At 39.8% G+C, this 22459-nt stretch overlaps 2 protein-coding genes across 4 annotated transcripts; both read left to right on the top strand.

Annotated features, from left to right (window-relative positions):
* Positions 1–6233: 6233 nt before the first annotated feature.
* LOC111420044 ((E3-independent) E2 ubiquitin-conjugating enzyme UBE2O) lies at positions 6234–11453 on the top strand. The gene is made up of 10 exons (XM_023052950.2): positions 6234–6760; positions 6819–6962; positions 7057–7256; positions 7318–7491; positions 7674–7938; positions 8355–8561; positions 8610–8792; positions 8849–9232; positions 9307–9532; positions 9836–11453. The coding sequence occupies exons 1-10, from the start codon at positions 6332–6334 to the stop codon at positions 10978–10980; spliced, it is 3357 nt and encodes a 1118-aa protein (XP_022908718.1). The 5' UTR covers positions 6234–6331; the 3' UTR covers positions 10981–11453.
* An 864-nt stretch (positions 11454–12317) lies between these two features.
* Positions 12318–22428, top strand: LOC111420206 (lipase 3-like). 3 transcript variants are annotated; one of them, XM_023053164.2, is made up of 6 exons: positions 12318–12562; positions 13341–13569; positions 13646–13835; positions 13899–14413; positions 21882–22112; positions 22183–22428. In XM_023053164.2, the coding sequence occupies exons 2-6, from the start codon at positions 13426–13428 to the stop codon at positions 22330–22332; spliced, it is 1230 nt and encodes a 409-aa protein (XP_022908932.2). In that variant the 5' UTR covers positions 12318–12562; positions 13341–13425; the 3' UTR covers positions 22333–22428. The 3 variants fall into 3 exon arrangements, with proteins under 3 accessions (XP_022908932.2, XP_022908916.2, XP_022908948.2); XM_023053148.2 differs by having other exon boundaries at positions 13159–13569; XM_023053180.2 differs by having other exon boundaries at positions 12320–12408.
* Positions 22429–22459: the final 31 nt, after the last annotated feature.

Raw genomic sequence — 22459 nt, 5'->3', positions numbered from 1 at the left:
CCAACCCAACCCAACCCAACCCAACCCAACCCAACCCAACCCAACCCAACCCAACCCCAACCCAACCCAACCCAACCCAACCCAACCCAACCCAACCCAACCCAACCCAACCCAACCCAACCCAACCCAACCCAACCCAACCCAACCCAACCCAACCCAACCCAACCCAACCCAACCCAACCCAACCCAACCCAACCCAACCCAACCCAACCCAACCCAACCCAACCCAACCCAACCCAACCCAACCCAACCCAACCCAACCCAACCCAACCCAACCCAACCCAACCCAACCCAACCCAACCCAACCCAACCCAACCCAACCCAACCCAACCCAACCCAACCCAACCCAACCCAACCCAACCCAACCCAACCCAACCCAACCCAACCCAACCCAACCCAACCCAACCCAACCCAACCCAACCCAACCCAACCCAACCCAACCCAACCCAACCCAACCCAACCCAACCCAACCCAACCCAACCCAACCCAACCCAACCCAACCCAACCCAACCCAACCCAACCCAACCCAACCCAACCCAACCCAACCCAACCCAACCCAACCCAACCCAACCCAACCCAACCCAACCCAACCCAACCCAACCCAACCCAACCCAACCCAACCCAACCCAACCCAACCCAACCCAACCCAACCCAACCCAACCCAACCCAACCCAACCCAACCCAACCCAACCCAACCCAACCCAACCCAACCCAACCCAACCCAACCCAACCCAACCCAACCCAACCCAACCCAACCCAACCCAACCCAACCCAACCCAACCCAACCCAACCCAACCCAACCCAACCCAACCCAACCCAACCCAACCCAACCCAACCCAACCCAACCCAACCCAACCCAACCCAACCCAACCCAACCCAACCCAACCCAACCCAACCCAACCCAACCCAACCCAACCCAACCCAACCCAACCCAACCCAACCCAACCCAACCCAACCCAACCCAACCCAACCCAACCCAACCCAACCCAACCCAACCCAACCCAACCCAACCCAACCCAACCCAACCCAACCCAACCCAACCCAACCCAACCCAACCCAACCCAACCCAACCCAACCCAACCCAACCCAACCCAACCCAACCCAACCCAACCCAACCCAACCCAACCCAACCCAACCCAACCCAACCCAACCCAACCCAACCCAACCCAACCCAACCCAACCCAACCCAACCCAACCCAACCCAACCCAACCCAACCCAACCCAACCCAACCCAACCCAACCCAACCCAACCCAACCCAACCCAACCCAACCCAACCCAACCCAACCCAACCCAACCCAACCCAACCCAACCCAACCCAACCCAACCCAACCCAACCCAACCCAACCCAACCCAACCCAACCCAACCCAACCCAACCCAACCCAACCCAACCCAACCCAACCCAACCCAACCCAACCCAACCCAACCCAACCCAACCCAACCCAACCCAACCCAACCCAACCCAACCCAACCCAACCCAACCCAACCCAACCCAACCCAACCCAACCCAACCCAACCCAACCCAACCCAACCGCGACCCAACCCAACCCAACCCGCGACCCAACCCAACCCAACCCGCGACCCAACCCAACCCAACCCGCGACCCAACCCAACCCAACCCGCGACCCAACCCAACCCAACCCGCGACCCAACCCAACCCAACCCGCGACCCAACCCAACCCAACCCGCGACCCAACCCAACCCAACCCGCGACCCAACCCAACCCAACCCGCGACCCAACCCAACCCAACCCGCGACCCAACCCAACCCAACCCGCGACCCAACCCAACCCAACCCGCGACCCAACCCAACCCAACCCGCGACCCAACCCAACCCAACCCGCGACCCAACCCAACCCAACCCGCGACCCAACCCAACCCAACCCGCGACCCAACCCAACCCAACCCGCGACCCAACCCAACCCAACCCGCGACCCAACCCAACCCAACCCGCGACCCAACCCAACCCAACCCGCGACCCAACCCAACCCAACCCGCGACCCAACCCAACCCAACCCGCGACCCAACCCAACCCAACCCGCGACCCAACCCAACCCAACCCGCGACCCAACCCAACCCAACCCGCGACCCAACCCAACCCAACCCGCGACCCAACCCAACCCAACCCGCGACCCAACCCAACCCAACCCGCGACCCAACCCAACCCAACCCGCGACCCAACCCAACCCAACCCGCGACCCAACCCAACCCAACCCGCGACCCAACCCAACCCAACCCGCGACCCAACCCAACCCAACCCGCGACCCAACCCAACCCAACCCGCGACCCAACCCAACCCAACCCGCGACCCAACCCAACCCAACCCGCGACCCAACCCAACCCAACCCGCGACCCAACCCAACCCAACCCGCGACCCAACCCAACCCAACCCGCGACCCAACCCAACCCAACCCGCGACCCAACCCAACCCAACCCGCGACCCAACCCAACCCAACCCGCGACCCAACCCAACCCAACCCGCGACCCAACCCAACCCAACCCGCGACCCAACCCAACCCAACCCGCGACCCAACCCAACCCAACCCGCGACCCAACCCAACCCAACCCGCGACCCAACCCAACCCAACCCGCGACCCAACCCAACCCAACCCGCGACCCAACCCAACCCAACCCGCGACCCAACCCAACCCAACCCGCGACCCAACCCAACCCAACCCGCGACCCAACCCAACCCAACCCGCGACCCAACCCAACCCAACCCGCGACCCAACCCAACCCAACCCGCGACCCAACCCAACCCAACCCGCGACCCAACCCAACCCAACCCGCGACCCAACCCAACCCAACCCGCGACCCAACCCAACCCAACCCGCGACCCAACCCAACCCAACCCGCGACCCAACCCAACCCAACCCGCGACCCAACCCAACCCAACCCGCGACCCAACCCAACCCAACCCGCGACCCAACCCAACCCAACCCGCGACCCAACCCAACCCAACCCGCGACCCAACCCAACCCAACCCGCGACCCAACCCAACCCAACCCGCGACCCAACCCAACCCAACCCGCGACCCAACCCAACCCAACCCGCGACCCAACCCAACCCAACCCGCGACCCAACCCAACCCAACCCGCGACCCAACCCAACCCAACCCGCGACCCAACCCAACCCAACCCGCGACCCAACCCAACCCAACCCGCGACCCAACCCAACCCAACCCGCGACCCAACCCAACCCAACCCGCGACCCAACCCAACCCAACCCGCGACCCAACCCAACCCAACCCGCGACCCAACCCAACCCAACCCGCGACCCAACCCAACCCAACCCGCGACCCAACCCAACCCAACCCGCGACCCAACCCAACCCAACCCGCGACCCAACCCAACCCAACCCGCGACCCAACCCAACCCAACCCGCGACCCAACCCAACCCAACCCGCGACCCAACCCAACCCAACCCGCGACCCAACCCAACCCAACCCGCGACCCAACCCAACCCAACCCGCGACCCAACCCAACCCAACCCGCGACCCAACCCAACCCAACCCGCGACCCAACCCAACCCAACCCGCGACCCAACCCAACCCAACCCGCGACCCAACCCAACCCAACCCGCGACCCAACCCAACCCAACCCGCGACCCAACCCAACCCAACCCGCGACCCAACCCAACCCAACCCGCGACCCAACCCAACCCAACCCGCGACCCAACCCAACCCAACCCGCGACCCAACCCAACCCAACCCGCGACCCAACCCAACCCAACCCGCGACCCAACCCAACCCAACCCGCGACCCAACCCAACCCAACCCGCGACTCAACCCAACCCAACCCAATCATTTCTGGCCAAGTCACCGCCGCTATCAGAATATCGTCTAAATACCAATGTGCAGTATCCGGTCCCAATGGACCCAAAACTGAGGCCATCAACCTTGAAAACTCATACGGAGCATTACAAAGTCCAAAAATCATTCTTTCAAATTGACCAGTCTCATCCGGTGTTACAAATGCAGTTTTTTGCTTTGCTGATTCGGTGAGTGGAATCTGTAGGTACGCGCTACCCAAATCTAGTTGACTGAAAAGTCGACATCCGCTCAACCCAACGAATTGTTCGTCTAAAGATGGTAAGGGGAAACTTGCCTTTTCTGTTTGCTGATTTAAAGCTCTGTAATCAACCACAAGTCGAGGCTCACCACTCCGTTTCGTAACCAGAAGACAAGGAGAAGCATAAGGTGAAGTCGTCTGTGTTACTAATCCAGCTTCTCGCCATTCCTTCAAAATACCCTTCATCTTCTCCCGTTCCATAAATGATGCTCTGTACGGCTTCTTTCGCACCGGATTTCCACTGTCCTTGATGTCCATTTCCGTTTTGTTCGTACACCCTAGTTCATCGACTGACAATGCGAAACACCCCCGAAACTCGTTACAGAGTTCCACTAACTCATTCCGCACTGACTCGTCTCCATCACAATTAATCATAGCATCTGTGACTCTTGTCGGTTCATTTCTCTTGATCATTCGGACCCCAGCTACTTTTGAACCACGAATTCACGGCCTCCGGCCATTTGTAAAGGTTGGCACTCACAATTACGCCCTCTAGCCACTCAGCCGCCTTCGGTAAATCTTTATCTCCGTCAAAACAATTGATCGATTTCGACAAATCCGGCATTACATTGAATTGATTAGAATTTACCTCTCTTTGCGTTTGTTTCATTTCTCTAAATAAATCCGTCATCGCTGACATCATCGTCGCCATCATGGAGGTCTCCGTCATCGCTCCACTCTGTCTCTCCGCAAGGTTAAACGCAAATCCACCCGGACCCGTCCTTGAGCCACCGCTCTCGGATGTTCTCATGTCGTCCGTGGAATCGCTGTTTTCCATTTTGTTCTCACAATTCAACTCACACAAGAATCCAAGACACACTCGAATCACACGTCGAAAATGTCCGATCCAACACGTGGTTAAATTTAGGTTTATTCCACTTCTGAAGTAAAGTAAATACACTCACGTAAATTTAACTAATCAACAACTTTATTGAAACTTCAAACAAAATATCAATATAATTCAGTTCAGCGTTTATACTTCTCAAAAACACACAACCGTTTAGTCCGTCTTTTCTCGCGATACACGTCTTTTTACCTCTGCCACGCACCAACTCTCATGTTCGACTCTCAATCTTGTTCAAACCTGTTTGTTTTTATCTAACGTCTCGGAACCACAGAATAACCAGAAATGACAGTGAGCCCGTCTAGACAAAATCGGGCCTTGTGAATCGCCATTTTATTGGAGTTTATTTTGAGCTAATATCACATCGGTTTATTATTTACTAATAAAAGTTTGACATATTGACTCCAACCTAAAGTCTATTTATGATATACACATAAGTTTATATAAGTACGTGTATCTCAAATAATTAAATAATGTTTCTTATCTTTAACTGTTTGGGTAAATTACTAAGAACGTGTAATTCTGTCCTTAAAATTATCAATAACGATGGATTAAAAAAATTTATATTGCAATTCTACTTTTATATATAAATTGTGTATATATTATATTATTAAATAAAATAATAGTATAAACAAAAAAAAAATGCTGTGTATAAATAATTCTTTTACGATACAAATTTGAGCGTGTAAACCTGTATTATAAACTCCAATAAAATGGCTGAAACAGTGGAGCCATACATGGCGCCAAAGTATCGAGGTCCCAAACTCGCCGATCTAAAACATCAAACGTTCCGACAAAGCTGTCACTTCTGGTTATTCTGTGTCGGAACCTTTTCGAGCTCGGGAATCACTCCGTTGCCACCACACGCTCCGCACTACCAACCCAAAATCTCCCGCACACCAAATATCCCTAACACCTTATGTTCTATAGACCTTGTGCAGTCCCAACGAACAAAGCTAGAGTGTTAAGAAACTTTTTAATAATTTCAATACCAAAGTGATTATTTACAGATAAGCTGTGATTTATTATAACCCCACATCAAAATTTGTAATTTTAGATGCCCGTTTCATGTGCAATTAAAAATTTTTTCACATATCTGCGAAACGTCGAAGCATCACTTTACTGACTTGGTACATAAATAACATAAATAACTATTTAATAATTAATGATTTCAATGATTATTTAAGTAATATAGTGCCATCTGGTGGCCAATAGAAGTAACGAGGAATGTACATTACTTTGACGATACCTGCCAAGAATTATAAACTCAACCTATAGATGTCGGGTTTAATAAATGAATTTTGACAGTTTCTCAAGTTCAACAACGCAAGAACGTAGTTAAACGTCGGAAGTGGTTGAAAAAATTTGTTCCGGTTTTTGTTGGAGATGTAAATAGCGTTTTGATTCTAAAGAAAAATCATGTCATCAACAGATGTCGAGGAATTTTATTCAAACGATATCGTTTATCGTATCGATGCGCGAAAACGAATAGTTCACGGAATCGTATTAGACAGTTACGAAGACTTGGGCAATTCGGATGAGCACAATGCGTTACAAAAGGGTCAATTACGCGTTTTATGGTCAAATAATTCCCGTGAACTCGTTTGGAGGCAGAAAAAAGTAAGGTTATTAAGTCGAAATATCATTCCTGGCGATATCGTGAGACGACTTGTTCATGGTAAAGAGACTCAACGAGGATATTGTAAGGATTCTAAACAGTTTGCAACTATACAAATTGTTGGGACTGATAAAATAGTTGAAGGAGTATTTGGAAATCGTTTAAATCCGGTCACCCCATATGATCGAAATGTTATCGTGTCACTTGGAGAAAAAGTTGGAAGAATACAGGTAATAAAGTTAAGTAAAGATACCTATTGTAAATTAAAATGTTGGCATTTTTATTTAGAAATTGGATCAGTTGATTACCATGAGATCAAAATGTGGATCAACTGTTGAAATTTCTGATAACTACAATATGGAAATTGGTGATTACTGGATGCGAAAAAGAAATAGGGATTATTTAGAATTGTATTATGCAGGTCAAGAAGTGGTAAGAATGATACTGACATTTATAAAGCACATTAACAGTGGCTAACAAAAAGAGAAATTGAAAAAATGCTTTAATTTTAATTTAATTATTTCAGATTTGTACACCTTGCGAATTGGAACGTCCACGTTGGATTCATATGACGAAATCTATGAAACGCAATATGCAAATGCGTCAAAGGTTTACCATTCAAAAAGTGGAACCCTCATGCGTTTGTGTAGTATGGTTTGAAGGTGATGTGGCTTTAAAAGATATTTCAAATCATTATACGGATCTAACTCCTAAAGATATAAAATCGTAAGGACATCAAAAAAAAAAACAACAAAAGATCTCTTTGCAACTTAATGTTTTATTTTAGTTTAAAATACCTAGGATCATTAGAAAATAATTACCTGGATTTAGGACAACGAAAACTATTAACATTAACATCCATGGATCGATTAATAAGAAAGCGTGATTGGAATCGAAAACAGATTGTTCTACATCGGTCTGAATTCGTAAAAGTTATACATAATAAAACCTTGGGAAAAAAGTAAGTTCTCTCTAATTTCTGTAGAACTTGGAAATATGTCAATTTCTATTTGTTACGTTGTGTATAACAAGTTTGGAAACAACAGAATGTTCACAAAGTCAAAAATAATTTTACAATGTATTAACCTATTGAATTGATAGTTTTTTAAACAAATATTAAACTTATAAATGTTTACTTTCTAGATGCAATCTGAAAAACGCCCGTAATAGTTGTACCGCTGCCAATAAAACGATAACGAATGTAAACGATGAAACGGATGAAGACTGGTTTACGGAAGAAGTTTCGGAGACCGAGCGGGATGACGAACATTTCGCCAGTTCACCATCGTCTTTAGCTTCTCTACTTCAATCAGATAAATCAACAATTTCGATTACGAAAAAAGCTGATTATATCGTTTATCCTCCTAAAACATCGGATTTGGTTGTTGGCCGTACTGTCCCAGTAGAGGTTGGTTATTTTTTTGGAAACGTTAAATTTTTATAGGTAATCCTAAACAATATACGACTCGTAGCATCCATTTACAGTTCCAGCTAAATTATAATACATGTCGCTGATAATTAGGCATCATTAGTAACTTGAAAACTAATTTCTTCTATTTACTATGTAAAACACAGTACTGAATCTTATGTATTCTTTTAATTTTAAATTTCTTATTAAGGAATAAGTACAATGAAAGCATTCTTGATTAAAACGAAAATTGCATCAAATTTTCAATTAAACATCTAACATGTTAAAAATTTCATTATAATTAAATTATAGCGGTCCATACTGCCTTGCCTTGGCCTGAATAATGGTCTTGAATGATTTAACTAATTGCGATGATTGTTTTAAAAATGTAGTAGTTAAAGTTTTTTCTTATAAAGGTTATCTGCTTCGAATCAAAAACAACGGTCGTTTGGCAAGATGGAACGGAAGAAACCGATATACCGTCAACGGAACTTTACTATTCAATTTCGTTAGATGATCACGAATTCTTTCCCGGGGAATGGGTTCTTATGACGGATGATAGGGATAACACTGGCAAATTTGGCGTTGTTCAAGCGGTTAATCATCTAGAAAGAACTGCAAAGGTATGTTACTTCATTTATTTCATGTGGAAAATTTAAATTAAATCTTAGGTGAAATGGTTTAATAATTCTTTGACAAATGATGGGCCGCCTGAAGTCATTAACATAACAGAAATAAGTGTGTACGATTTAAAGAAACACACGAAATTCGCTTTTCGCCCTGGTAGTCATGTTAAAAATAAAAATGGAGGATTTCAAGGAAAATTAGGTTTTGTTAGAGATAGTTGTCCAGAGGTATTAAGTTATTAATGGTTAAATTCTCTTTGGTCATTGTATGTTTTTGGTTAAAGGGTTATGTAATGGTCGAATGGCATAACGGTCAAACAGAAGATTGTTGGCCGCAAACGATCGAATTAATTTCGGACGGTGGTGATTTCATATTTTCAAATAGCGATGACGACGAAGGTGATATGTCAAGTGTTGTCTCTTGGGAAACGGAAAGCATCGAATCCATAGCTGGTGACCTATCCGAAGAAACCACACTTCAAGTTATGGCAGCCCGTTTGGATTTCATTCGAAATCGGATCGTTTATTTAAAAGAGGCATTTAAAAGTAATAATGTTAAAGAGACTTTCACTTATTTAAGGGATTTACTACTGGTTTATGAAAATTCAAGTTATTTAGATAAATTGTTGGATACGTCGTTTTTTAGTCCTAAGAGTAGACACTATCAAGTAAGTACATGCATAAGTATAAAAAGAAACGCTCAATAAAAATATTAACTCTTCTTTTTATTCTCTCGTTAAAGAGTTTAATGGCATTGGTACGCGAAAAAGCAAAGTTTTGGGGTGTTGAGTTTAGGGGTCGCCTTTTCAGTTACGATTCAGCAACAACAACCGGCAACAATCAATCGCCAACTTCGAAAGTTGTCTCTGCGGAGAAGAATAACATTCAGAAATTAGTTAAATTGGAACATAAAATTAACGCTCAGTTGGAGAATCAACAACAGCAAATTAAGGATGTTTCTTCTGGAGGTAAGAAGTACTGCTTCGAAAAGATCTAAGCTTGCTTTCTTAAAAAAGTATATTCCATAAAATAGTTAATAAGATTTATGAGTAATAAATCAACCGTTTCTGACCGAATTGGTCGAATTGGTCGCGATATGATAAACGTTACTTACTACAGCTGATAAATGTTCCATGAAACCATGTTTCAATAATGTAATTTAATTAAACATTTCGTGTAGTTCAAGTAGGCGTGTCGCAACGGTTAACCGCGCCTTTTATTTCGTTACTTTGATTTAATTAATACTTATAATTTTTTTCCATTCATATAAGAACCATCGACTTCGATCCCACCGTCCGAATCGGATCCTCCGTCGAAGAATTTATGCGTCGAACTTCTTTCGATGTTAAAACCGCGAATGGATTTGGCTTACGCGGAGATTATGGCACGAATCGGCGGAACGCAGGCGCACTCCGTAATGACAAAAGCCCAAGAACAGAATATAGCAGCATCGGCACCGTTACAAAGTATTCCAACTACCCCAGAAATTATTCAACAGTTGAACTCGCCACCCGTTTTCACGTCCGACACAGCTTCCAGTCTTGCGTTAATTTCCGAAGAAAAACCTCCTCCACAGAATGTCGACGATTACGTTGATAATAATAAAATAGACGATGACAATAGTGACAACTTTTACGTAATGTTAGATTCAGCACCGTTAAATCATCGTTTCATCGGCAACAAATTTGAACCGCACAATAAACAAACGTTCTTCAAGTCGGTACAGAAAGAATGTCAATTGTTGAAGGATTCGTTGCCGCCGGGAGTTTGGATAAAAACGTATGCAAATCGTTTGGATTTATTATCGGTAATGATTCGTGGCCCGGATAAGACACCCTACGAAAACGGATTGTTTATTTTCGAAATTCAACTGAGTTCTGATTATCCTCGATCGCCCCCACTTTGTCACTACGTTAGTTACAGCTCGGAACGTTTAAATCCGAATTTGTATGTTGAAGGAAAAGTGTGTATATCGTTGTTGGGTACTTGGATGGGCCAAGGCACAGAAGTTTGGGGACCCGAAAGCACTTTATTGCAACTTATCGTTTCGATTCAAGGATTAATTCTCGTTAGCGAACCGTACTACAACGAGGCGGGCTACGAAAGGCAATCAGCCAGCCAACAGGGTTATGAGAATTCAAGAACTTACAATGAACTGGTCGTTTTGAAAATGGTTCAGTCAATGACAGAAATGATTCGATCGCCACCGGAAGTATTTAAAAAGGAAGTGTTGGATCATTTCACGAAGGTCGGAGACAAGATGTGCGATCATTTGAGAAAGTTTTGCAATGATGATTGCGATGTCTTAAAGCCGGAATTTCCATTGCTACCCGTTTCAAAAGGGCTTAAAATATCCTTGAATACGTCGTTGGATCAGTTTCAATTGGTTTTGAAGAATGTCGAACAAGAAAAATGAAATAAGATGAAAAATAAATATTTGTGATGTACGTTTTTTTCGGGTTAATTTTTTTTTTTTTGAGTTCAAGTAAGTGTTCATCAAGAGTATTTTTTTATTTCTGTTATAGATTTGAATTTTGAATCAGCAATGTTATTATTATTTTCTATTGTTATTTAGATTATTTACTTTAGATGAGTTTATTAAGACTGATTTTTTTGAGGTTAGAATCTTTTGATTTTTATTTTGATATTTCAATAAACAGTATTATATTTATTTTTCCTTTAAAGTCAGTAGCATTTTGGGTTATATGGTAATATTTTTTTAAAATATACACAACTATTTGCTGTATATAAGTATAGTTTTCTCAGGGAAAATTGAATATTAGCTAATATTGTTATAATTTATTGTTTACAGTAATAATAATTCTTGTTTCCCTATAGAAAAAAAGAATTGTGATAATACTTGAAAATAATAAACACTGTTCTCGTTAATTATCATGTTTTAATCCGTAAATGTTAGTTATTGAAAAGCTTCAAGTCGCATTTTACGGTTGTGATTAATTAAAATAGTAATAATAGAAGAGAAATTGGGAAAGTAGATCACCAATATGTTTTTTAACAAATTACTTTAAATTAGTAAGATTAGTACGTATGATTAATGGCAATGATTTATAATCACAAGTAGTTCAAACTGAAACCCGTCAGTCAGCATATTAATTTATTGAAATGTGAGATGAGTAAACTCGCTGTTTTTCATGCCGGTATAGTAGTCTTCTGTAATTGGTGTATGACGCTGAAATCAATAGAACAAATTCTATATAAAATAAATGGAAATAATACAGTAATAACACCGAGAGGAGTAGGTATATTGTAGGGTAGGATTCCTTTTCAATCTAGCAGCTTAATGACGAAGGTCAAGAAAAAGATAAAAATAAGTATTTCGTTACTTCGTAAAGGGACAGTTAAAAATTTTTTTTCTCTGTATTGTGAATATATATACCTACCGTCCACCATTTACCTGGCCGATTGCATTTTGACAGGTAGTCAACCAAGATACGTTGGTTTTTCCGGCGAAATTCCCCATTTTGTTTAATTTTTATGCGAAAAACTAATAAACCGATATTTGATTGTGAGGTATCGTTGCATTCGTATTGTTTTCATCTTTCGGAAGATACCATAATACACTGGGTGTTCCATTTAACAAAACACAGTTGATCCATTTTCCGGAAAAACATAAAAGTGATAGCAAAATTTTCCATAAGAAAATATTTGTGCTGATAAAATATAGAAACTGACGGTTTTTCGTTCATATTGATATCTCAATCTGTTCGGAAGTTAAAAAAAAAAGGGGGGGGGGGTTAGTTTACGCTAGCACTGTATATTTCCTAGTTCTTTTAAGGCGGCAACAAAGTTGACCGACGTATACGCAGATCGCGGTGTGATATTCGTGAGTGTTAACTGTTTTGGAATTGATGGTTATTTACATAGTTTTATTACAAAAAACGACTCAACATGTTTAATGTTCTCATTGTTAGATAAAACCGAATACACGCTCGACTCACAAAGCGACTCGTTCGATAAAGCATCACTTTGCTGACTTGGTATATAAATAACTATTATCTACGACTGCTAGAATAAGTCATCATTACCACACTGGTTTGAGGTGATTTGAGTTACGTAATGAAATTCATTACCGCACTGGTTTTATTACGTAATGCATTTTTAGCCCAATCAGATCAGACTTAATTTATTTAAACGAGCAACAATACAAAACAAAAAGTGCTACCTATTTAAAGAGAAACAATACTATTTATTATAAACATTAATTGTTATGTTTTTACATATCTAAGCACTTATTCCAGATGCGTAAACATGTTATTGAAACTGACATTAATTCAAAATTGTCAACAATCATTTCAAAACATATTTATAAATGTCAAAATAGACCTTTTTATAGAAATTGATTTATAAGTAATTTTTAGCAGTCGTAGATAAAATGTTGTATATCACACGTGGGCTAGAGCATAATTACAGTACTCGTGTGATTACACGACTCGGTCTTACACCTCTTCCTACAATTCTTCACACTTGTACAGTAGTTATGTTTCTAGCCCACTTGTAATATAAATAACTACTCCTATTATTTACTTGCAACCGTTTCTGATCGAAATTGTAAACAAATGTAAACATTTTTAAGTACTTAAACTAAGAAATAGAGCGCCCGAACAACCGAGATATTAATTCATTTAAAATTTAAATATCCATCGTTTCCAAAATATCAAAATTTACTGGCACTTGTCAATAAACTAAATTGTGATAAAAAAAACCATTAAAACAAATGAATCATAAATTGTTATTAAATTGTTAATCGTTATTTAGTATCCAAAGTGCGGTTTTAATTCATTGCATCATCGAGTCGTTTATAAATTGTCCTCATTTCACTGAAAACCATTAATTTATCAGAATGGTTTCCTTTCATGCAGTGTTTATTATAAGTTGTTTTGTGTGTTCAATTAATTGTATGAGTGTTGTTGAAGTCTTTGAAGATGGCATTGGTGATATTATACCGAAACAACGACCTTACAATCCGGATGAATTTTTAAAAGCTGTAAGGTTCATTTCTTTGTTCTATCGCATCTACTTACAGCTCATATAGAAATAAGAATTTAATACTGTTCTTTTAGCCGGAACTAATAAGGAGATACGGATTTAAATCTGAAACTCACACAATTCTAACGAAAGACGGTTATTTTTTAACTCTCCATAGAATTCCGTGCAATCAGAATGGAAAAAAGGGGAATCAACCGGTTTTTATTCAACACGGTTTACTATCGAGCAGTGCAGATTTTTTAGATCACGGAAATAAATCTTTAGGTGCCAAAATCAAAAAGGGGTCGAGCATCTGTTATTAACTTTTGTTTTAAAAAATATTTTAAGGATTCTTATTAGCTGAAACTGGTTACGATGTTTGGTTGGGAAACGCACGTGGAAACAGTTACTCAAAATCCCATGCTAGTCTTGACGTCAATTCAAATGACTTTTGGGACTTTAGTTTTCACGAAATGGGCATTTACGATCTTCCGGCCGTTTTCGAATATATTTCAAACGAAACCAATCAATCAATTTTGCATATTGGACATTCAATGGGGACGACGATGTTTTTTATATATGCGTCATTACACTCGGAGGAAGCAATGAAGTTAGTAAAAGGAATGGTCGCTTTAGCACCTGTAGCTTACATGACGCATTTTACGTCTCCGATTCGTTACTTTGCACCGTTTTCCAACGATATTGAATGGCTTAGAGAATATCTTGGATTTAAAGAGTTTTTACCCAGAGGAAAGATTTTACATTTACTATCGTACGAGTGTAAATTGATGAATATTACCGAAGAAATTTGCGAAAATTTTATTTTTATGTTGTGCGGTTTCGACCCGGTACAATTTGATATGGTAAGTGATAGTTTCGTAGTAATAATTTTATAAAGAAAAGAACCTAATTTAAATGATGTGGCAACGCGACTAAAGTTCCAATTAATTAATTAGGAGATGTTATTTGTACTCGAATACTACGAATGTTTTTAGGATCTCAATAATAAAAAAAAAATTTTGGCATTTCATTTAAAAAAAAAGTAGACAATCGCCATTTTAAAATAATTCGTCCAATTGAAAATATGATATCACCATCGTGTAGAGAATGTCCTAAAACATGTTACTGCCATATATTTTGAAAGTAGTACCCATAGTGTGGCTAAAAAAAATAAGGCGCTTACTCTGAATCAGGCTGTACACTGGACAACTATGCGAACTTAACCCCCAATTAGATAGCATTAGGTTATAACAAGATATGATATGATGTTATGACGATTTCATCTAATTTTAAGTGTTGTAGTTGGTAGAATACGGAATTCGGAATGTTTTAGAAAAAAAGTTTTAGTATAAAAGTTGTAGCACATTTTGTTCTTAACAATATTGTGTCCTCTCAGATGCAATGTCGAGAAAAATAAGAAAAGGTGAAAATTAGATGAAATCGTGGTTTTACATATTGATATTGGTAGATCACGGGTTTCGGAACGTTTTGTAAAAAAAGTGTTAGTATAAAAGTTGTAATAAATTTTATTCTTAACAATATTACCTTTTTTTTACACTTTTGCTCTCTAATGAATGAATATCAAGAAAAATACGAAAAGGTGAAAATTAGGTGTAATCGAAGTTTTACATATTATTGTTGTTAGGACACGGGATTGGGAACGTTTTAGAAAAAAAGTTTTAGTGTAAATGTAATACATTTTATCTACGACTGCTTGGATAAGTCATCATTACCGCACTCATTTGAGGTGATTTGAGTTACGTAATGAAGTTCATTACCGCACTGGTTTCATTACGTAACGTATTTTCAGCCTAATCAGAACAGACTTAATTTATTGAAACGAGCAACAATACAGAAGAAAAAGTGCTATCTACTTACAGAGAAACAATGTTATTTATTATAAACATTAATTGTTATGTTTTTACATTTCGAAACACTTATAACAGATGAGTAAACATGTTGTTGAAACTGACAATTCAAAATTGTCAACAATCATTTCAAAATATTTTTATAAATGTCAAATAGACTTTTTTACTACTCGTGTGATTACACGACTCGGTCTACGACCTCGTCGTACAATTCTCCACACTCGTACAGTAATTATGCTTCTAGCCCACTTGTAATATAAATAACTATTATTCTTAACAATATTGCTTATTTATACTGTTTTTGGGGAATAAATCCACTTTTTAGTTTCTGCTGTATTTTAATATATTCAAGTATAAACGATTAAATCTTTACATGCCATGACCGTTAACTCGCGTCTTCGCCATGACACCCGCTTCGTGTTGTTCGCAATGTGCACCGTTTTCAATACTACCAACCCAACAGTACTCAAAACTTAAAAATATTAATGTTACTAACTCAACATACCGCCGCCGTTGAAAGTACTAACTTTCAAGATAAAAATAGGTAAGTATAACGAAAATCTAAATATTACATGTTATAGTTTTTTAGGTACTTCAACGTCTATAGGAAGAACGCACACCTTTTTAACAGCCCGCTTCACAACACCACTGGTTGTTTTTACACTAATAACTCGCACAATATTATCACTGCCAGGATGAACTTCAAGAATTCTTCCCAGTCGCCATTTCAACGGTGGAGTGTTGTCTTCCTTGAGTAATATTAGCTGTCCAATCTTAACGTTTTCTCCAACAGCTTGAGACCATCTGCATCTTTGTTGTAGGATGTTGATGTATTCCATAGACCATCTTCGCCAGAAATGTTGATACATTTGTTGAAGTTTGTTGAATTGATTCAGTCTGTTGAAGGGAATATCCATAACGTCTCGCTGAGGAATCGTATTAAGAGGTTCTCCAATGAGAAAATGTCCCGGGGTAAGAGCCAAGAAATCATCAGGATGTGTGGATAAAGGAGTAAGTGGTCTAGAATTTAGTATTGCTTCGATTTGAGTAAAAATTGTTGTTAACTCTTCAAAGGTTAAAACGTTACAGCCAATAATTCGTATAAAATGCGATTTAGCCGATTTGATAGCAGACTCCCATAAACCTCCAAAATGCGGAGAACGTGCCGGAATAAATTGCCAATCTATGTTATTTCTCAAGCAAAATCTTTCAAGTTTATCGTTGTTATAGTCGATTACTTTTTTCAACTCGTTGAGATAATTCTTAGCGCCAACGAAGTTAGTTGCATTATCCGTGTAAACTCGTTTACATAAACCTCGTCGAGATACGAATCTCTTGAATGCGTTTAAAAATGAATCGGTGCTTAGGTCTGATACCACCTCAATATGTACTGCTTTGGTTGCAAAACACACAAATAAACACACATATGATTTAATGATAGTTCTGTTTCTTAATTTCCCATCTTTGCTGTTGAATGGGCCAGCAAAATCTATACCCACTACATAAAATGGTCTTATAGCCGATGTGCGATCTCTAGGTAAATCACCCATCAAATAACTGGGACTTACTGGTTTAGTTCTAAAACATACAATACATCTCCCAATCACCCCCTTCACGACAGTTAAACCGCCAACAGGCCAAAATCTTTGTCTGATGCAAGATAAAAGTCCCTGTGGGCCAAGGTGCAAATTTCTCAAATGTTCCTCACGTATAATTAAATTAGTCAAAGGATGTCCTTTAGCCAATATGATTGGATGTTTGATGTCGTAGTCATATTCTGAATTACGCAATCTACCACCAACTCTTAACAATCCATCTTCGTACATTGGATTCAAAGACAATAATTTACTACTTTTAGGCAAATTCTTTTTAGCCATCAATAAATCAATCTCAGTTTTGAATTCCTGTCTTTGCATGACTTTCAAAAGTCGCATAAACGCGCTTTCTAACTCTAGTGTAGTTAATTTTGCCTTTATTTTATTTTCATTAGGTTCTCTCAAATTATTGTAGAAGCGCATGCAATACGCAACAACTCTTTTTAATTTATTTAATGATGAATATTTATCAAAAATGTCGCATGTAATTGTACAATGGAAAGTTAGTTTATTTTTTTTCTTTTCTGGTAACTCCTTAGGAAAGTTCATGTCAATATCAGGATAAGTTTTACTCTTTAACCATTTCGGCCCCTCCCACCAAAGGTTAGACTTTATTAATTGAGAAGTCTCGATACCTCTAGAAATCAAATCTGCAGGGTTCTCTGCACTGGTTACGTGCTTCCATTGTGCATGTGCTGTTAGTTCTTGTATTTGCGATACGCGGTTTGCAACAAATGTTTGCCATCTCGAAGGATCCGCATGTATCCAAGCAAGCGCTATGGTGGAATCAGTCCAGAGATAAACCTTAGTAATTTCTGTGTTTAATGAATCAAGTACTTTTTTCACTAGTTCTGCCAACAATAAACAACCATTGAGTTCCAATCTCGGCAATGAAATTTTCCGTAAAGGTGCTACTCTCGATTTGGCGCACAATAAACGAATCTTTGTTTTAGTTTGGTTTATGGTTTTAATGTAAATACATGCTCCGTAAGCCATTTCAGAAGCATCGCTGAAACCATGCATTTCTACTATTGCAAAATCTGTTAGCAAAATGTGTCGATCAATTTGTAGTTTTGCCAAATATTGCAATTCCTCATAAAGCCTCTTGAATGATGTGTAAAGTTCGATAGGTACAGCTTCATCCCACGTGATTCCCAGCTGCCACAAACGCTGTAAAACTACCTTTGCTTTGATCGTAGAAGGAGATACAATACCAAGTGGGTCAAATATCTGAGCAATAATTGACAGAATAATACGTTTCGTTAATTTCCCATATTTAACTATAGGTTTAATTGAATACTTAAGTGTATCGTCTTGTGAGCACCATAAAATTCCCAGCGTTTTTACATCCTTAGAGTCACCTATTAGATAATCCACGCTTGTTTCATCGCTTCCTTGCAGAATTTCTTGTGAATTCGAATTCCATTTCCGCAATTCAAATCCGCAACCATTTAAGATCTCACTTAAGTCATTTTTTAATTTCAATGCTTCTTCCAAAGTCTTTGAACCTGTAATAAGGTCATCAACATAGAAATCGTCGATTATAACTTTAGCTATGTTAGGATGTTTATTTTGAATATTTATGCCAACTTGATGCAGACTGCGAATTGCCAAAAATGATGCTGATGCGGTGCCGTACGTTACCGTGTTTAATTGAAAATGCTCCAAATCATGTTCAGGACTTTGTCGCCATATAATACGTTGTAAATTTCTCTGACTAGGTATGATGTTTACCTGTCTATACATCTTTGCAATGTCACCGGTTAATACGTAATTATGTTCTCTAAACCTACAGAGAATGGAAAATAATTCCTGTTGTATCGTAGGTCCAACCATTAGAGTATCATTCAGTGAAATGCCAGTACTTGTTTTTGTCGAAGCGTCAAATACTACTCTGAGCCTCGTAGTGCTGCTTGTATCTTTAATCACTGCGTGATGAGGTAAATAATACGCATATGTATCGTCGCGATTTACTTTTGTCATGTGTCCTAATTCTTGATATTCACTCATGAATTCGGAGTATTGTTTCCATAATTCTTGATTCTTGAATAACTTTCGTTCCAAATTTAAAAATCTTGCTTCAGCAGTTTCAAACGATGTTCCTAATTCGCTAATATTATCTTTCGTTGGCAGTTGTACCACAAAATGTCCATTGTTGTCCCTTGTGGTCGTCTGTTGATACAGATTCTCACAATATTTTTCCTCCGCAGAAAAAACCATTTGTGCCGTACACTCTTCAACCTTCCAAAATTTTTCCAAGGCCCTTTGAATCTCGCTGTTATTTATACATACGTTGCTGCGCACCTTTTGTCTTAAATTTGTACTCATAGGCCCGGATACGATCCATCCCAGTGTTGATTTCTGTAGAACAGGTAAACCAATTCCGAGTTTAATTTGACCCATAGACAACAATTCAGCGAATAAGCCAGCGCCTATTAAAATATCTATTTCTCCTGGTTGATGGAATTTCGGATCAGCTAACCTAATGTGTCGCGGTATTTCTAATTCTTTGATGTTTATTGGAACATTTGGCAAGTTATCAGTTATATCTCTTATAACCAAAAATGATAAATCAATGGTGTATGAGTTATATATAGACTTAATCTTGGTATTCGTTCCATACTTAACATTAAGGTTGCATTGACTAATACCTGTTACCGGTACGTTTAAATTGTAAGTATGTAATTGCAATTTTTCTACAAGCTTCATTGTCATAAAATTCGACTGCGAGCCAGAATCTAAAAGTGCCCTAGCCTCACACCATTTTCCAGTCGCATCTTTGATGTGAACCTGCGCGGTTGCTAAAATTATCGAAGTATTCTCCAATGCTTTCATGGTATGTGCGGTTGTAACACGTTTTTCAGTTGTGTGTGTATTTGTTTGTGTATCATAATGCAAAAGCGTGTTATGTTTTTGCTTACAAGCCTTACATGTGGACAAAGATTTGCAATCCATCGAGAAATGTCCCGAACGAAGGCAATTCAAGCAAAGCCTGAGTTTTTTAACTTCCTCAACTCTTTTGCTTGTAGTTAATGCTTTGAATTTATTACAACCGTAAATGAAATGATCGCCCGATTCACAAAAAACGCATGTTTTGTTGTTCGTAGCTAAATTTGTAATAGTACGCTCATTCTTCTTTTGTCCTATATGTTTATTCGTTTTGTTATGACCTTCTATGGTTTCCAGAATACTGCATCTATTTGTAAGGAAATCTATCATACTTTTTATGTTTGGTACATCATTATTAAATGTCTGCCCCGCGTGCTCCTCCCATTTCATTTTAGAAGCGTCATCCAATTTCTTAAAAATCAAATGTGTAAGCAACGTGCTCCAGTGCTCTACTGGTTCACCTAAGGCCTTTAAAGAACGAGTGTGCCTGTTATAACTATCAATTAAACGTCTTAAGTTTTGATGAGCTTCTTTTGTAACCATCGGTAATTCAAACAAAGCCTTAACGTGTGTTTTTACTATAACCGCCTTATTTTCGTATCTTTGACGCAACATATCCCAAGCAATTTTGTAATTTTCCTTTGTGATTTCAAGAGATTGAATGATATTCGCTGCTTCACCTTTTAAGCAACTAAATAAATAATGAAATTTATTGATGTCATCTACATAGTTGTCATTGTCAACGAGCGATTTAAAAGTATCGTGAAAATATATCCATTGATCATAATCTCCGTAAAATTTAGGCAAATCCAACGTAGGAAGTTTAACATTTTTATGAAAATAACCGTCGCTCGGTGCATAAGCCGTCGCAGCCCCCGCCGAACCGGTCGTTTCATCGTTTATAGCGCTTTTACATACGGTGTCATTATCTCGCTCTTGAATAAATGTTGTCGCCTCTGCTATTAATTCATAATATTTTGTTTCAAATATTTCGTATTCGTCATTATACTCGTCGTCTTTGTTTAGTAAATCGATCGCGTTTTGTATTTTGTTAAACTCATGCAAAATCTCTTTAATGTTTTGTAATCTGATTTTCAATTCGTTTAATTTTTCCGTTGTAATTTTTTCGAGAAACGTCCCGAAACGCGTTAATTGTGCCTTGAGCAGTTTCTTTTTTGCCAACAGAGGTTTGAGTTCCTCCATTTTGTGAAGCAATACTCACGAAAAAGGATAAAAGTAAAAAAGGACTTAGTTTACGTTTTGTGTTTTCTTTCAGGAACCCACCAGTGACCGCCGCCGATGAGTTGACCTCGTGTCGTTGTCGAAGAGAAGAACCAAGTTCCGATCGTCGGACCCCAGCCAAGATGATGCAATTCACGAATTTGTTTTTATTTTTAATGTCTTCACTATTACTAATCCATGCTCGAAGGACCAATGTTTTTGGGGAATAAATCCACTTTTTAGTTTCTGCTGTATTTTAATATATTCAAGTATAAACGATTAAATCTTTACATGCCATGACCGTTAACTCGCGTCTTCGCCATGACACCCGCTTCGTGTTGTTCGCAATGTGCACCGTTTTCAATACTACCAACCCAACAGTACTCAAAACTTAAAAATATTAATGTTACTAACTCAACATATACTTTTACTCTCAGAAGCATAAATATCGAGATAAATTCACAATAAGCCGAACATTGTGTCGTTCTGAGGGGGGGTACAAGGTAAAAGATAGAATAAACTATGGCGAATCGAACGACGTATAGATCTTGATATTTTCACTTTCGTATTGGCCAAGGATTAATCTTTTGAATGAGATATTGTTCGTCAAAATCGGTTGAGAGGTTCTCCTGTTATAATCAAAATCCTATCTAATTATGGACTAGAAAAATTTAGGGCTAACTTCGCATAGGTCTACTATACATATGTATCAATACAGTAAGTTGTTTATGATTAGCGTCTATTATTTTTATAAATAGGATTACTTGCCGACTGTTTTAAACCACGTTCCAGCTGGCTCCTCAACAAAAACCGTAATTCATTATGCTCAAGAAATCGCAAATAAAGGAAATTTCCAGTATTTTGATTACGGAAAAGAAGAAAATATGGTTAGATACGGTAGTTTAACGCCTCCTTTATACAATTCAACGAATATTCCTGTCCCTGTTTACCTTATGTACTCAGATAATGATTCAATGGCGAATAAAATTGTAAGTATAACAACAAATATAATGATGAATTGTATTAGGTAATATTTATGATTTCATTTTTAATTTTCAGGATGTACTTAAATTGGCTTCCAACTTACCAAATTTGGCGGGCACATATGAAGTACCGTTAAAAGAATTCAATCACGTTGATTTTCTCTTCGCAAAGGACGTTGTTGAATTAGTTTATAAACCTTTATTGAAACAATTAAGCAAATTTTAATAATCTTATTGTAATTTCTTGTCTGTTTTGTGTATTGTATTTTAATAATGTAATAACAAATTTCAATTTAAATAATAAATGAAACTACTTTAATTTTATTATTTAATGCTGTACAATTTTTTAAGTT

The sequence above is a fragment of the Onthophagus taurus genome, chromosome 7 (genome assembly GCF_036711975.1).
Source record: "Onthophagus taurus isolate NC chromosome 7, IU_Otau_3.0, whole genome shotgun sequence".
Lineage (NCBI taxonomy): Eukaryota > Metazoa > Arthropoda > Insecta > Coleoptera > Scarabaeidae > Onthophagus > Onthophagus taurus.
This window is presented reverse-complemented; position numbering and strand designations above follow the sequence as displayed.

Bases quoted from the DNA above. Each gene is read 5' to 3' on its own strand.
- LOC111420044 (XM_023052950.2), top strand. From the start codon at position 6,332: ATGTCATCAACAGATGTCGAGGAATTTTATTCAAACGATATCGTTTAT. The intron at 6,761-6,818 runs GTAATAAAGTTA...ATTTTTATTTAG, and splicing joins AAAAAGTTGGAAGAATACAG to AAATTGGATCAGTTGATTAC. The intron at 7,257-7,317 runs GTAAGGACATCA...GTTTTATTTTAG, and splicing joins ACTCCTAAAGATATAAAATC to TTTAAAATACCTAGGATCAT.
- LOC111420206 (XM_023053164.2), top strand. From the start codon at position 13,426: ATGGTTTCCTTTCATGCAGTGTTTATTATAAGTTGTTTTGTGTGTTCA. The intron at 13,836-13,898 runs GTGCCAAAATCA...AAATATTTTAAG, and splicing joins TCACGGAAATAAATCTTTAG to GATTCTTATTAGCTGAAACT. The intron at 22,113-22,182 runs GTAAGTATAACA...TTTAATTTTCAG, and splicing joins ATTCAATGGCGAATAAAATT to GATGTACTTAAATTGGCTTC.